The 15428-nt window shown below is 39.5% G+C and overlaps 1 protein-coding gene across 1 annotated transcript; it reads left to right on the top strand.

Moving 5' to 3' along the window:
* Positions 1-10561: 10561 nt before the first annotated feature.
* Positions 10562-11491, top strand: LOC123949416 (olfactory receptor 4X1). Its single transcript, XM_046016849.1, has one exon. The coding sequence runs from the start codon at positions 10562-10564 to the stop codon at positions 11489-11491; it is 930 nt and encodes a 309-aa protein (XP_045872805.1).
* The last annotated feature ends 3937 nt before the right edge of the window (positions 11492-15428 follow it).

Genomic DNA, 15428 nt, shown 5'->3' with positions numbered 1-15428 from the left:
AGGCTGAGTCTCAGCATTGATCCTTGGGTGTAGAGTGGTGATGAGTCCAAACTGAAGGAGCAGAATGAGATGAAGGAAAGTTCACAGGGTTTTTATCTCTAAAGTAATTGCTGTGTCTAGAGTAATTCTAACATTCTCATCTTCAGAAACTCTTCTAATCAATTTTAAGATAATCCCTCTTATGGATGTACTGTAACTTGATTAGGCATTTTATGTTAGATGTTTAGGTTGTTTCTTATCTTTTTACTGCTATAAATAACACTATGGGAGTATTTTTTAAAAAAGATTTATTTATTTAGGAAAGAGTAAGGGTGAGGGGGAAGAGCATAGGAAGGAGAGAGAGAGAGAGAATCTCAAGGAGATTCTGCCTTGAGCGTGGTGCCCAATGCAGGGCTTGATCCCAGGACCCTGAGAACATGACCAGAGCCAAAATCGGGAGTTGGATGCTTAACAGACTGAGTCACCCAGGAGCCCCACTGTGGAAGTATTTTTGAACAGAATTCTGAAATTCTATTAGACTCACCTGCTAGAGTAAATTTTCTGTGCTAAAAGGTATAATGATTTTTATGTAGAGTGTTAAATTGATTCTATGAAAGATTGTAATAACCTTCCTTGTTAAAGTGCTCTTGACAAATTAAATGCTGTCTTTAAACACTTTCTTAATGGGAAACAAGATTTTACAAGTTTCAAAGTATCCCTCCACAAGATACTTACTAATTGCAAAAGGCAATATATAACTCTACAGAAGAGAAAACTGAAAGAACGTCCCTTAAATAATTACTCATGTAAACATCAGTAGTATTGAGACTGGAGAGGCACATAATATAAATACTGTGGTTTTCTTACCCAAAATACACAATCTGAGTCTAACCATGACAAAGGCAAACCCCAGTTGAAAAACATTCTGCAAAATTAATAGCCTGCATTCTTCAAAAGTATGAACAAGAGATTGAAGAATTAAAGACTCTGGATACAGATATAGATAATTAAATGAGACCTGTGATCCTTGATTGGATTCTGTACTAAATGAAGGTTATTAGGGAGCACAAGTTGTGAAGATGAGATGATGGACTTGTATCAGAGTTATTTCCTGATTCTGATAATGGTAGTGCATGTATGTCAGAGAATGTCCTTGGATTGTAACTGGGCATAATTATGTCATCAACTTTGAAACATCTCAAAAAATTGTTTGCTTACCTATCTATTGAGAGAATGAATGATAAAGAAAATTTGGCAAAATATTAATATTTGGGGAATTTGGTTATGGGTATACAATAATTCTTTGTGTTATTATTGGAACTTCTTTTATGTTATGTAAATGTTATGTAAATCAGAAATTATTTTAAAATATAAATTTAAAATATTTTGCAAGTTAGCTTATTGTTTAGTTTAGTGTGTGTGTGTGTGTGTGTGTGTGTGTGTGTAGGAATATTTTATATGTAGTTAGCTTTGAGTTTTATTTATAAAGTTTGTGGTAATCACCAAATGGATGCACCATCATTTATGAAAGTTGTCTACTGATAAGAATCTGGACTGTTTTCAAATAATGTTACAGTAACTAACCTTGATTTAAGTATGTGCAACCAAACTAGGATATATTTCCAGAAATGAAACTGATAGTTCAAATGTGGGTATTTATAAATAAATAGATAATATCAGATTGCCCTTCTTAGCATGTGTACCCATTTGTACTCTCATCAACAATTTTGTCTTTCCCATGAAATATTTTGTTAAATTTGTTAATGTAATAGTTGAAAAAAATGGTAGATCCAAAAATTTTAATTTATACTTCTCTTATTTCTGAGGTTGGATGTGTTTTTATATATTTAAAAGCCATTTGCATTTTCTGTAAACTGTTTCTGTCATTTTCCTATATTTAGATTGTAGTCCTTTTTATAACGTTCCAAGGACAGGTTATATATAAAGATTTGCCCTTTCTATTATGAATAGTAGATCCCCTCCATGTGTCATTTTTTTTTTTACTTTGTTTATTGTGTGCGTGTTCTGATATACAAAAGTCTGTTTTTGTGTAGTTAATTATTTGTTATATTCCTTTATGTATTCTAGAATAGCCAGGACCACACTCTTTCTTGTATGGAAGCTATACAAATGCTTTCATATCTTAAAGACTAGTTCCTTCTTTTTTTTTTTTTTAATTTCTTTTCAGTGTAACAGTATTCATTGTTTTTGCACCACACCCAATGCTCCATGCAATACGTGCCCTTCCTATTACCCACCACCTGGTTCCCCAACCTCCCACCCCCCGCCCCTTCAAAACCCTCAGGTTGTTTTTCAGAGTCCATAGTCTCTCATGGTTCATCTCCCCTTCCAATTTCCCTCAACTCCCTTCTCCTCTCCATCTCCCCATGTCCTCCATGTTATTTGTTATGCTCCACAAATAAGTGAAACCATATGATAATTGACTCTCTCTGCTTGACTTATTTCACTCAGCATAATCTCTTCCTTCTTGTTGCTCTTCTTTTTCAAAATTCTGCTGGATACCGTTTCTTCATATGAACTTTAGATTTAGTTTTACTTCTCTTCCTATTCTATATCCTCACGAGAATTTAGGATTGACATCATATTAAATTCATAACAAGTATTTAGAAGGAATCATAATCTTAATGATGGGAGTCTTCCCATCCAAAACCATGGTTTGTCTTTCTGTTTGTGGATGTCTTCTTTTGTGTCCTCCAGCAGAGTTTTAAAGTTAAAAGGTATTTAAAACTGTGTTATTTTAATTTCTAGCTATCTGAGATATAGTTGGTGTATAACACTGCATTAGTTTAAGGTATACAGTGTGATGATATAATACACACATATATTGCAAAATGATTGCTAGAATAAGATTAGCTTACACTTTTATCACTTCACATAATTGCCTTTTTCATGGAGAGAACATTTAAGGTCTATGTTCCTAGCAACTTTTAAGTATATAATAAACAGCATTATTGACTGTAATCATCATGCTGTTCATGATTTTACCACAGCTTATTCATCTTATACTGAAGTTTGTACTCTTTGACTAACATCTCCCCATTTTCCCTAACCCTGGCCCCTGACAACCACCACTTTACTCTGTTGTTTTTTTTTTAAATATTTTCTTTGTTTATGTGACAGAGATCACAAGTAGGCAGAGAGGCAGGCAGAGAGAGGAGGAAGCAGGCTCCCCACTGAGCAGAGAGCTGGATGTGGAGCTCGATCCTAGGACCCTGAGATCATGACCTGAGCCAAAGGCAGAGGCTTAACCCACTGAGCCACCCAGGCGCCCCCACTTTACTCTGTTTTTATGAGTTTGGCATTTTAGCTTCTCCATATAAGTGAGGCACACAGTAATTGTCTTTCTCTGATTTATTTCACTCAGCATAATACCCCCAAGTCCATCTGTGAAGTTGTAAAAGGCAATATTTCCTTCTTCTTCATGACTAATAATTTAATATTTCCTTGTATATATTTTATTTCAGCTTGAGGAACTCCTTTTAGAATTTCTTCTAAGCCCAGTTTAGTGATGAGGAACTCTACCAGCATCTATTTGTTTGAGAAGGTCTGTATTTTGCCTTCATTTTGAAGGAGGACTTTGCTGGATAAAGTATTTTTGTTGGCAGTTTTTTTTCCTTTAGCACTTTGAATATACCATTCTACTCTCATTTGGTCTGGAAGGTCTCTGCTGAGAGAACCAATGATCGCCTTGGAGGTCTCTTGTTTGTGAGAATTTTTTTCCTCTTATTGCTTTTAAAATTCTCTCTGTCTTTGCTTTTATTTTATTTTATTTTTTAATTAACATACAATGTCTTTGCTTTTAAATAGTTTTATTATAACAGTCTTGGAGAAGATACTTTCGTACTGAAATTTTGGGTGACCTATTAGCTTCGTGGACTTGGATGTCCAAATATCTCCCCATATTTGGTAAACATGAAACCATTCTTTCTTTAAATAGGCTCCCCCCCCACCTTCCTTCTCTTCTCCTTCTGCAATAGTTCTAGACTGTTTCTTTTAATGATATCCTGTTGTTCACACAGGATTTCTACACCCTTTTCTGTCCCCCCCCCCCCCCGTGTTCTCCTTTGACTGTATAAATTCAAAAGTCCTGTCTTCTACTCCTAGATTCTTTCTTCTGATTGGTCAACTAGGATGATCATTTCACAACATATACATATATCAGAACATCATGTTGTACACCTTGAATGCATACAATTTTTACTTGTCAATCATAATTGAATAAAGCTGGAAAAATTCAAATGAACCAAATATGATTTTTATTACCTTCCAAGCAGATGGGGGGTGTGTGTGTGTGTGTGTGTGTGTGTGTGTGTGTGTGTGTGCATGTGCACATGCATGTGTAGGTGTGTGGCAGGGAGATGTGATATAAGGCAGGAAAGATGTGCCCTCTCTCTGTGTCCTTCAGGCTAACAGAAATGCATGCATGGGTCACTATTTGTGTTTCTTCATTCCAGTCCTCCAACCTTTGCTACCCTTAGAAGTCCTTCCTAGGTTCAGACTGTAAGCCAGATGTCAGTGTTATTGAGAATCTTCAACAATATTTTCTTCTCCAGAATTTCCTTAGTGAGAAATTGAGAAAGGCTAAGTCTATGACAGTAGCTGGTGTCATTTAGTATGAAGTAGTAGGAAGTTACTGATGTATATGCAGAAGGAATTAACACAGGTTTCTTAAAGTAGTGATAATTCCTGGAGCTTTAAAAAAAGTTTGAGTTTTTTTTGCAGTGTTTCAGATGGATCATGGTTAGGAGGAAGAGACCACATGTATACCATAGATTCATAATTTGTTTGCTCCAAGATATGAAATTTTGGTGAAGCAGCAATACTACACAGAGCAGAAGCAGATGGGGGGGGGTGTAATTTCTACTTTGCTTTCCCACTGGGCTCTTTGTTTCCTAATGGGGCACCTGTTTGGGCAGGAAATGTTATACCCAAACATTTAACCCAGATGGACACTATATTAATTGCATAGGTTTGAACCATTCTCCTAATCTTTCTGAGTCTCTTTTATTGAATCTGTTGAATGGCAAGAGTAGCTACTGTAGTACACTGTTGCTCTGACCATCTGTGAGTTGTTAGAAAGATTGAAAGACATAATACTGCCCAACACAAATGTGGTTTCTAGGAGACTATGCTGAGAAGTTAGGGAGCTTTAATCTTCCTGAAGCCCTGGCACATGAAAACTGTGTGCTGAAAATTTCTGGTAAAACACTTAGAACTTTAAGAATGAGCAGCTGGAAGACCCTTGTACTAGGAGTCAGGAAGGAGCTGTTTTTTTCCCCCCCTTTTCAGCTGTTTTTCCCAAGTGAATGATATGGACAAGGTGACCCTGGAAGGTCTTTCCATGTCTAGCATTCTCTGATCAGGTGACCTGTTGGAGTATCTGTGTGAAGTGGTCCAGGACCACTGGGTTCAAGTCTCCCTGGAACTCACTGGCATCATTGGTCCAATGAGGGGCGAGGTCAAAATAGGACACCAAGAGCCTCTTGCAGAAGTCTGTGGTGGGGACAGAGGGATGTTGTGATACTGAGTTCTCTCTGCCACTTGCTTGAGAATGCAGAGGGAATCCTCTAGGGACCAAGACAACAAGGTGGTTAATCATGTGGGACAAGTAGAAGTACCAACTTTGTAATTGGATTAATTACAGATATGTTCCTTAGCCTCTTGGAAGGAAGCACTTGGCAAGTTGACTTTTGCTCTTCTCAGAAATTCCCCAGATGGGAGATGCTAAAAAGTTTAGGGAATTAAATTCTCTGATTGAAGTCTACATCTCCTACGCTTTTAATGCTCCCAGCTTCAGAGTGTGGCAAATATTTTCCTCAAAACTCATTCTGATGGATTTTAGGGTAGAATGGCCCTGTTCTGTTCCCCTGTAACTGCTAGTGAGAAGGTTATGAAGTGTTGGAGGGACATGGAAGTGGTAGCATTGATGGTACTTGGTGAGTCCACAGAGGAAGATCAGAATTTAATGGCACCTTTATGTGTGGAACAGATCCTGAGCCCTTACTATGGGTGGGCAGACCCTCAGGCAGAGTCTTTCACACACACACAAGGGCTCCTTTTTTGGTGTTACTCTGGCTTCCACACACTTCCATGTATAAGAAGGCTTTCTTTGATTTGCTCACTTTCAGCTGATGGGGCAGACCTTCGACATCACCCTGTGAGTCTTTTCTGCCTACTTGAATGACAGGGTGAGGAAGTAACTCTGCATCTCAGCTGAGAGCAGATGTTACAGTGATTCTCATCAGAGCTACTAGTAACATGGCCAGTGTGGAGCCATTTGCAAGGCTAGTTTTTAATTAACTACTGACTCATACATTTTTGAGACATTCTTTTGAAAAATTCAAGGGACCTAAGATATTCTCACAACTGGCCTTCTCTTGTAGAAATGAGGGCTTTTGTCCAATTTGAGCCTGGGTGGAGATTAAACTATTCAGAAGCCTACATTTTACTGAGGACCACCTTGAATCAAGATTTCCAAGATTTAAATCAGTGAACACTAACATATGCCTTTTATTTCTCTGATCAGTTTATCTATAGAGGTTGTTAGTGAAGCTAATATGTTTTCCTGGTGTGACTTGTGGAAGTGATTCAGTCTTCTGACTACAAAAGATTCAGAAGATAAGTAAAGAATCAAGGCAATAAACAACATTCAAGGTGGGTTCATTCACTTGATCTCTATGTAGCATGCTTTGGAACTATTTTCAAAAAGAGATCTTATTTTTTTTATACTTGATATCCCTACATATCTGTTAGCCTCTGTGCTGTTCACAAGACACCCACAGAGATACTTTGGTTTTGACATGGATTTAGTTGCAGATGGAGGATGCAAAGAACAAATAAAAGCTCATATACATCTGAGTTCCCAGCTCTGGAGAAGGTATGACACAGGCCATAAGAGACACTTCAAAAACCTTCAAAGCTTGCAATCTCTGTTATGTTGGAGAGATGTGATGGGGGCAGGTGAAATTGCTAGAGAATAATATAATCCTTGATGACAAAGTGCTGGAGCTAAGATCTCCTGTCACCAAGGCATGTCTGGCATGCACAGGCTTCTTTCCCTGGCAGCTCAGTTTGACTGACTCTGGAAATATCTCTCCCCACTGGTATCTCTGAGCTCTGCTCAGGTTCTCCACACAGAAATTAAACCTCAGGAAGGTGGAGAACTGAGCTGGAACACATTGCTGCTCATTTTCTTGCTGGTATGTATTTTTAGATCCTGCTCTAGCTTTGCTTTGCTGGTGTTACAAGTAGTAATCTCTTTTTTTGACCCCTACTCCTGTTCTGGAAGCTGGCTATGGGTGGGCGGCAGGGGAGGAGCCAGTGGGTGAGAGGAAAGTGAAGTGGGTCTAGTCTAGCCTCTGCCTGATGAGCCACATGGTGCTGGGTCCAGATTCCCCTTCTCTGGGAGGAGGAATCCATGAGCTTCCTTCCAAATCTAGCAGCTTGTGATGACTCAGTGACAGAACTAGCAGGAGGGACCCTGCTTGACTCCTCTGGTGTGGGATGTCACTGGAGGAAAAATGCAAGCAAAGGATGCAGGACAAGGCTGGTCAGAGCAGTTTTATTTTTCAGAATCCACAGAATGAGGAGTTCTGTGACAGGAAAGGTATAATGAGAAACCATAAGATAGGGCAGATTTATTTTGAAGATTTGAAAAATGCTCATAGAAAATGCTCTCGAGGCCACTCTGTCTTAGGCTTCTAGGTGCATCCCAGTTTAGGTCTTCTTAACCACAAAACTTAGAAGCTTGCAGTTACTTGCTGGTTGAGAAGAACACGTACTTAACTTTCAGGGTCTCTTCCTTGGCTCTGCCAGTTAAAGTCAGAATTAAAGTCACCGCACAGGTGACATGTCTCTGCACTTTTGGTGGTTTACCACTCTGATGATCTCGTTATGAAATATCTCTTGGATGTTTTCCATTTCTACTCAGAATTTTGAAAATGTTAATTTCCTTTTCTTTCTTCCACTGTAAAGACTTAAAAACTGCAACATTTTAGAGAAAAATTTGTTGGTTACACGGTGCACGCATATAGATACATACACTATGTAAACTTACACGGTGCACGCATATAGATACATACACTATGTAAACATCTTGCTCTCTTATTTTCAATAATTTTGGAAAGACAAATGCAATTTTTTTTGAAAATCTGAAATCTAAAGTTGTCCTTACCAATTCTCTGAGAGGAACTCTGATACCAAAAGGAATTTTAGAAACAGACAGCATTTACCTTCAAATCTTTAATTTCACAGGGTATTTGCCTAGTAATAGAGCCATTTTTCCCATTGGGGTGAAGTATGCCAAGACAACACAGCTCATATTTGGACTGAGGTGTGTGTTTTCCAAAATGTAGTGCTTCTGGAGTCTCTCTTACTCTTAAAGACTGCCGTATGTTGATTGCCTAACAAGGATGTCCTATCTGTCTTGCCTTAGCCCATAATGTGGAATGGATTTTCTACAGTAAGTATCAGAGTTTCTCAAACTCAGTTATTCCGCATCCTCTGAAACTAACCAGGCTTCCTAACAGGGTAAGACAGAAGCTAAGTGGATGGGAAACAAAGTTGCCAAGCTTCAGCCATTGTCCTTGGAGGTGGGAATGGAGAAGGGGGAGTGTGAGTCATATGAATTTGTTTAATTGATTACTAATGGTAAAACATACATAACATAAAAATTTACCACTTAAACCATTTTGAAGAGTACAGTTCCATGGTGTTCAGGTACTCTCGTGTTGTGCATCCATGGTTACCCCCCATCTCAAGAACTTTCACAGGCCCAAGCTCTGAACCCATTAACTCTACATCCCCTCCCCCAACCCCTGACAACCACCATTCTACCCTCTGTGTCTGTGAGCTTATGCTCTAGGGACCCGTGTAAGTGGACTCCTGCAGTATTTCTCTTTTGGGGATGGGCTTGACATGTTGCTTAGCATATTCTGTCCCGTTTCATTAGGTAGCCCTTTGTTTTGTATGCTTGTTGTAAGATGCTTAACTCAGAACCCAACTGCTGCAAGACTACCCAAACAAAGGTGGGTGGCAGGCTGGACTTGTGGAGCGGGGGCCCTTACTATGTCCCCATTACACACTGCACTGACAGGGTGACAAGCAGAGTGAAAGCATAATCAATTACATTCTGACACTCTTATCAGTTGTACTCCTACAGAGTTATAATTTGTTTTTAAACTCAGCTTTCAAAACAGCACCATGGAAAGATATTATTAGTTCTGTTTGTCACATGAAAATTCCAGGCTTTCTAGGGTTTCTGTACTGTTCAGTGTCACACAGCTAGGAAGTAGCTGTGCTATGATTGTAGCCAGGACCTCTGATTCCAAACTCAGGGTTCTGTGGCCCGGTCACAGTGCCACGGCTGCTCTCCCATTCTTGGAGGGCTGGCCTGGATGGCAAGATGGCTGTCAAGTGTGGGAATATCCACTTTTTGCTGACTGTTTACTGTTTGCTGACTGGCTTTTTCATGCTGTGAGAATCACCTCCTGTTTGCTGACTGACTTTTTCACGCTGTGAGAATCACCACTTGGGAGGCTGTGATCTTGGATCGCCTGTGTCTGATCACCCTCTGTCAGTCCTTGGAGGCCACTGCAGTGCATGTTGGGGTCTCTCTAGCATGCCTTTGCTTCAGGAGGCACTCCTGGCGCACACTTCAGGCTCTTTCCCTTTGTGGAATCGCTGTGCTCTGAGGCCCTGAGTGCGCTTGAGGGGACATTTGCTGGGCCATCCCCATGGAACAGTAAGCTGTTATGGAATGTGCCTGACTTTCAAATTGTTTCTTAGACATTGGTCGGGACTGTTGAAGCAGTCTGCTAGTGACTTACATCTCCCTCTGCCATCTCTCCCTTTATGGACAATGGTTGAAGTTGGTGACTGTCCTTCCCCCCTCCAGCCTTTTAAAAACAACTGCAGGGGAGCCTGGAGTTGTTCCACAGGTTGAGGGATAATTGAGCTTGAGAAGGTCTATAAAAGGTCTAAGACTGGTGATTCACAGACCTGTACCCCTGAAACAAATAATACATTATATTTAATAAAAAATAAAAAAAAATAAAAGGTCTATAAAAGTTCTGTAAAAAATTAGTTCCACATGAAGGTATAAGATAAGACTGACCTGAAATCTAAATTATACAACCAGTATGAGACCCCCCTCAGGAGCATAAGATTAGTGGAAGCATTTAAGTCTTGAAGAATTCAAACCTCAATTCAGGTATGAGCTTTGAGGACTTGGAGGAGGATTGAATCTCTGAGGCTCAATTTTCTCATTTTTGTTGTGAGGATTCTTTAGCTAATGTAGGTGTGTTTGCATCAGAGAAAACACTTTGAGGCAGCATTATTACAAACTCAGTCCTATTTTGGGACCGATATCAAACATTTGATGATTGTTGTTTTGTCTACTTGTCTCAAGGAGAACATGTTTTGGAGGAGCCCAAGGCTGAGAGGGGACTCAAGAGGGGAAGAATGAAAATTGTCTTCAACAGCCGAGAAGGATTTTTCTAAGTATTGGAGGAGAGTTCTTTGATTTCTTGTTTCTAGTCCACTAGCCCCTGTGCTTTAAAACATGGCAACTATAAACAATGTGACTGAAATCATTCTCTTGGGGTTTTCCCCCAAACAGGATGTGCAGAAGACCATTTCTGTGATGTTTCTCCTCATGTACATGGCCATTGTGCTGGGTAATGGTCTCATTGTGGTGACAATCATGGCCAGCAAAGGGCTCACCTCCCCCATGTATTTCTTCCTCAGCTACTTGTCCTTTGTGGAGATCTGTTACTGCTCTGTCACAGCCCCCAAGCTGATTCTTGACTCTTTCATTGAAAGGAAAATCATTTCCCTCAAGGGATGCATCACTCAGATATTTTTCCTCCATTTCTTTGGTGGCACTGAGATCTTTCTCCTGACAGTCATGGCCTATGACCGCTATGTGGCCATCTGCAAACCCCTGCACTACACCACCATCATGAACCGGCGTGTGTGTGGCCTCCTGGTGGGTGCAGCATGGGGTGGGGGCTTGCTGCATTCTGTTGGGCAAACGTTCCTCATTTTCCAGCTACCCTTCTGTGGCCTCAATGTCCTTGACCACTACTTCTGTGATGTCCACCCTGTGCTGAAGCTGGCCTGCTCAGACACCTTCCTCATTGGTGTGCTCATCATCATTAATGGTGGCTCCATTTCAGTGGTCAGCTTCATGGTACTACTTGCTTCCTACGTGGTCATCTTGAACTCGCTGAGGATGCAGACCTCAGACAGTCGGCGCAAGGCGCTGTCCACCTGTGCCTCTCACATTGCCGTTGTGGGTTTGTTCTTCATTCCCTGTTCCTTTGTCTACTTGAGGCCCTGTGTCACCCTCCCTGCAGATAAGATCATTGCTGTGTTTTACACAGTGATCACACCTCTCTTAAACCCCCTCATTTACTCCTTCAGGAATGCTGAAGTGAAAAATGCCATGAAGAGACTGATGAGGAGGACAGTGATTTGGGAAGAGAAGTAGATGATTTTGTTGCGGGGAGATAAGAGGAACAAGGGATGGGAAGCTGGGGCAGTGAGATCTCACTCTGCCTCTACCTTTAATTGCCTGGCCTTTCTTGGTCCAGTCACCTTTTATTTTTTATTTTTATTTTTTTCTTTAAATTTCAGTTTTTTCATCTTTATGGGATTGGACAAGATTGAAGAAGGCTCTAGAATGAGGTCTAGGGGTCTTCTACTGATGCATTTTCACATTTGACAGTGACCTCGAGGCAGGTTGGCTGGTTTTGAAAGAATGAACTCTTCTAGAAAACCAGGGTCTTTCTGGGAATAATAAAGAGGTTAGTAGAAGAGGAGGAGGACTGCCTTGGGGTCATTGTCCATTTGTCTTTTGTGTTGGAAGAGCCTGAACCTTTGTGTTTGGGGAGGAGGAAGGTAGGGAGAGATAGAGAAATCACTCAAATGCTTAGACATTTTATTAACTTGATATACTGAAGATTTGCCCTGTGGATTCTGGGCAGCCCAACTGACCTAGAAGGGTTTAGTGCATGGGCACAAGCCATTAGAGCTTCAGATGTAAACGTGGTTGTTATCTCTCTCTTTTCTTCTCAATTATCTAAATTAGATAGCAATATTACATCACTGAACACAAACACTCACTCTTGATATTGTTTCTGAGAATAATATTTATAAATAAACAAGGAACATGTATGTATATGTATATTTTACTATTAACCAAGAGATTTCACATATTTTATCTCATTTAATCATAAAACACTGTGGTGAGGTGGGTATGACTCTCCTCTTTTATAGACGAAGAGACTGAATCTTGGGGAGATCAATATTTTGATCAAGGTCACATAGCCTAAGTTCAGATTCAGGTTTGCCTGATTTTTAAGTCTTTGCTGTCTGTGTGCATTCCTCTGCTTCTCCTTAGAGATCACTGAACACAAATACTTCTAAATCTCTGAATTCCAAGTCTGAGGGCTGATATTCTCCTTATTGTTGGGTATTTCCCTCCAGAATCATTTCAGAGCAAATAAAAAGTGTTTTTAAAAACTATGTAGCATGAATTGCCTCATGAATGTTCACAGGGATTTCTGGGTCTGTAGAAAACTAGGGTCTGAGATGCCAGATCTGGAAGTAGAGGGTAGGAAATTAGGAAGATATGAAACTTCTTTCAGCTCAAGGTCCTCTTCTAGTGCACAGGTATTGAACTGCAAGAATTACCTAATGCATGAGATTAAAACTCAGTGTGCTGGTCAAAGAGAGATTTTTTTTTTTTTCCTAATGACATAATGCTGAAAAGAGGATCATTCTTGAGAATACAATACAGATTGGAAAATGGGTAACAGGAGTCAAAAACTATGGGGTGCCTGGGTGGTTCAGTGGGTTAAGCCTCTGCCTTCGGCTCAGGTCATGATCTCAGGGTCCTGGGATCGAGCCCCACTTTGGGCTCTCTGCTTAGCGGGGAGCCTGCTTCCTCCTCTATCTCTGCCTGCCTCTCTGCCTACTGGTGATCTCTCTTTCTTTCTGTCAAATAAATAAATAAAATCTTAAAAAAAACTATATGAATTGAGAACCCACAAATAAATTTCCTAAAATTAAATCTCAGGAAAGTGCTGCCCCATAGGTGCTACAATGTTTACTTTGCAGTGGAGGAAAATGCAGGTCGAAGATTCTTCCAAAGCCCTTGATGTTTTGTCTACATGAGTTGTTTGTCTACTATATTTCAGAGTCCAGAATTCTTCACAGGTGAGTTCAGGATCTTCCTGTGTTGCTGTCTTGAACCCCCTCTCTGAAGAGAAAGAGAGTGCATGCATGCAAGAAGAAGGAGAGGGAGAGAGAGAATCTCAAGCAGGCTTCACCCCCCAGTGCAGAGTCCAATGAGGGGCTCTATCTTATGACGTGGCATGACCTAAGCTTAAATCAAGAATCAGACGCTTCACTGACGGAGCCCCCCAGGTGCCCTATCACATCTCTGATTTTTGAGTGTTGAAACAAACTTGCTTTCTTGAGATAAATGCCACAGGGTCTATTATCCCTTGTAGACATTCCTGCATTTGATTTAAATGTATTTTATTCAGAATTTTTTGCATCTATGTTCATGAGTGATGTTTGTGATTTGCTTTTTAAAACATTTTTTTGTTAGGTTTTGATAGTAGAGTTCTGCTGCTCTGATGAATAACTTGGGAAGTTTTCTCTTCTTTTTTTTTAAAACATTTGTGCAAATTTGGTTTATTTCTCCTTTAAGTGGTCTTGGCTTGGAATTTTTTTGGCGTGTGTGTTTGTAAACTGTGAGTTCAATTTATTTAACAGATATAGGGCTATTCAGGTTTTCTGTCTCATTTGGGTCAGTTATGTAAGTTGCTTTTTTGGGGGGGGATTTATACTTTAACCTGAGCTGTAGAATTTGATGAACTTAAGTCAACAAATGACGTTAATATTAAAACATAATATTTTCTCATTATCCTTTATTTTCTGAAGAATGTATAGTGCTAATATTTTCCTTTATCAAATTAAAAATTTGTGCTTTCTCATTTTTATTTTTGACTTTTTTTAATTAAATTCTATTTAGGGATTTCTTAGTTTTCTTGATATCTTCACAGAATCATTGTTTGGCTTTTAGAAAAAACGTTTTCTGTTTTTGTTTTCTGTGTGATTAATACCTATCTTCTTTTTTTCCTTCTACTTTGATTGTATTTACATTTTCTCTGATTTCTTTTATCTCTCAAGGTATAGACTTAGTTCATAGAGTTTACACTTCCTTCATTTTTAAAATAATAATTTAAAATTGTAAAATATCTTTTTTTTTTAAGGTTTTATTTATTCATTTGGGAGAGGGAGAGAGAGCATGAGAGGGGAGAAGGTCAGAGGGAGAAGCAGATTCCCTGTACAGCCCGGAGCCGGTTGTGGGACTCAATATCTTGACTCAGGGATCATGACCTGAGCCGAAGGCATTTGCCCAACCAACTGAGCCGCCCAGTTGCCCCCAAACTGTAAAATATCTTTTCGCAATACTTTAGCTGCCTCCCACAGAATTTCTCATGTATTTTCATTATTATTCAGTTGAAATGTCTTCTAATTTTTAAAAATGACTTCTTTGACCACTGGATTATTAACAAGTGCAGAGTTTATTTTCCAAATAGTTGTTTTCTTTCCTTGATATCTTCTTTTACTGATTTCTAGTTTATCTTTTTCCTTTCTTTTCTCTTTTTTGTTTAAATTCTATTAGCTAACATATAGTACATCATTAGTCTCAGATGTAGTGTTCAACAATTTATCAATTGTGTGTAAAACCCAGGGCTCATCACATCACATGCCATTCTTGATACCTATCACCCAATTACCCCATCCCCCACCCACCTCCCCTCCAGCAAACCTTGGTTTGTTTCCTATAGTTAAGAATCTCTCATGTTTTTTCTCCCTCAAGGAAGACTTCCCATTCAGTTTTCCCTCCCTTCCCTTACAATTTTCTGTGCTGTTCCTATGTTCTCACATATAAGTGAAACCATATGATAATTGTCTTTCTCTGATTGACTTATATCACTCAGCATAATACCCTCCAGTACTGTCCATGTTGATGCAAATGGTAATATTCATCCTTTCTGATGGCTGCATAATATTCCATTAAAATATATATATACATACCACATCTTCTTAATACATTTAGCTATTGATAGACATCTCGGCAATTTCTACACTTTGGCTATTGTGGACACTGCTGTTACGAATCTTAGGGTTCAGGTGCCCCCTAATTTCTAGTTTAATTCCACTGTGAATGAAGTCATTCTTTTTACATTTATTTGAAACTTGTTCACGGCCTATTGTCATGTCTGTCTTGGTGAGCGTACCACATATGCTTGAAAGAGTAGGTATTCAGTTTTAGGGTGCTATGCTCTACAAATATCAGGTAGGTTAAGGTGGTTCATATGATGTTGTTTGGATCTATGTTTTTAGTG

This window comes from Meles meles, chromosome 8, assembly GCF_922984935.1.
Source record: "Meles meles chromosome 8, mMelMel3.1 paternal haplotype, whole genome shotgun sequence".
NCBI lineage: Eukaryota > Metazoa > Chordata > Mammalia > Carnivora > Mustelidae > Meles > Meles meles.
This window is presented reverse-complemented; position numbering and strand designations above follow the sequence as displayed.

Coding starts and splice junctions, on each gene's coding strand:
- LOC123949416 (XM_046016849.1), top strand. CDS start 10,562: ATGGCAACTATAAACAATGTGACTGAAATCATTCTCTTGGGGTTTTCC.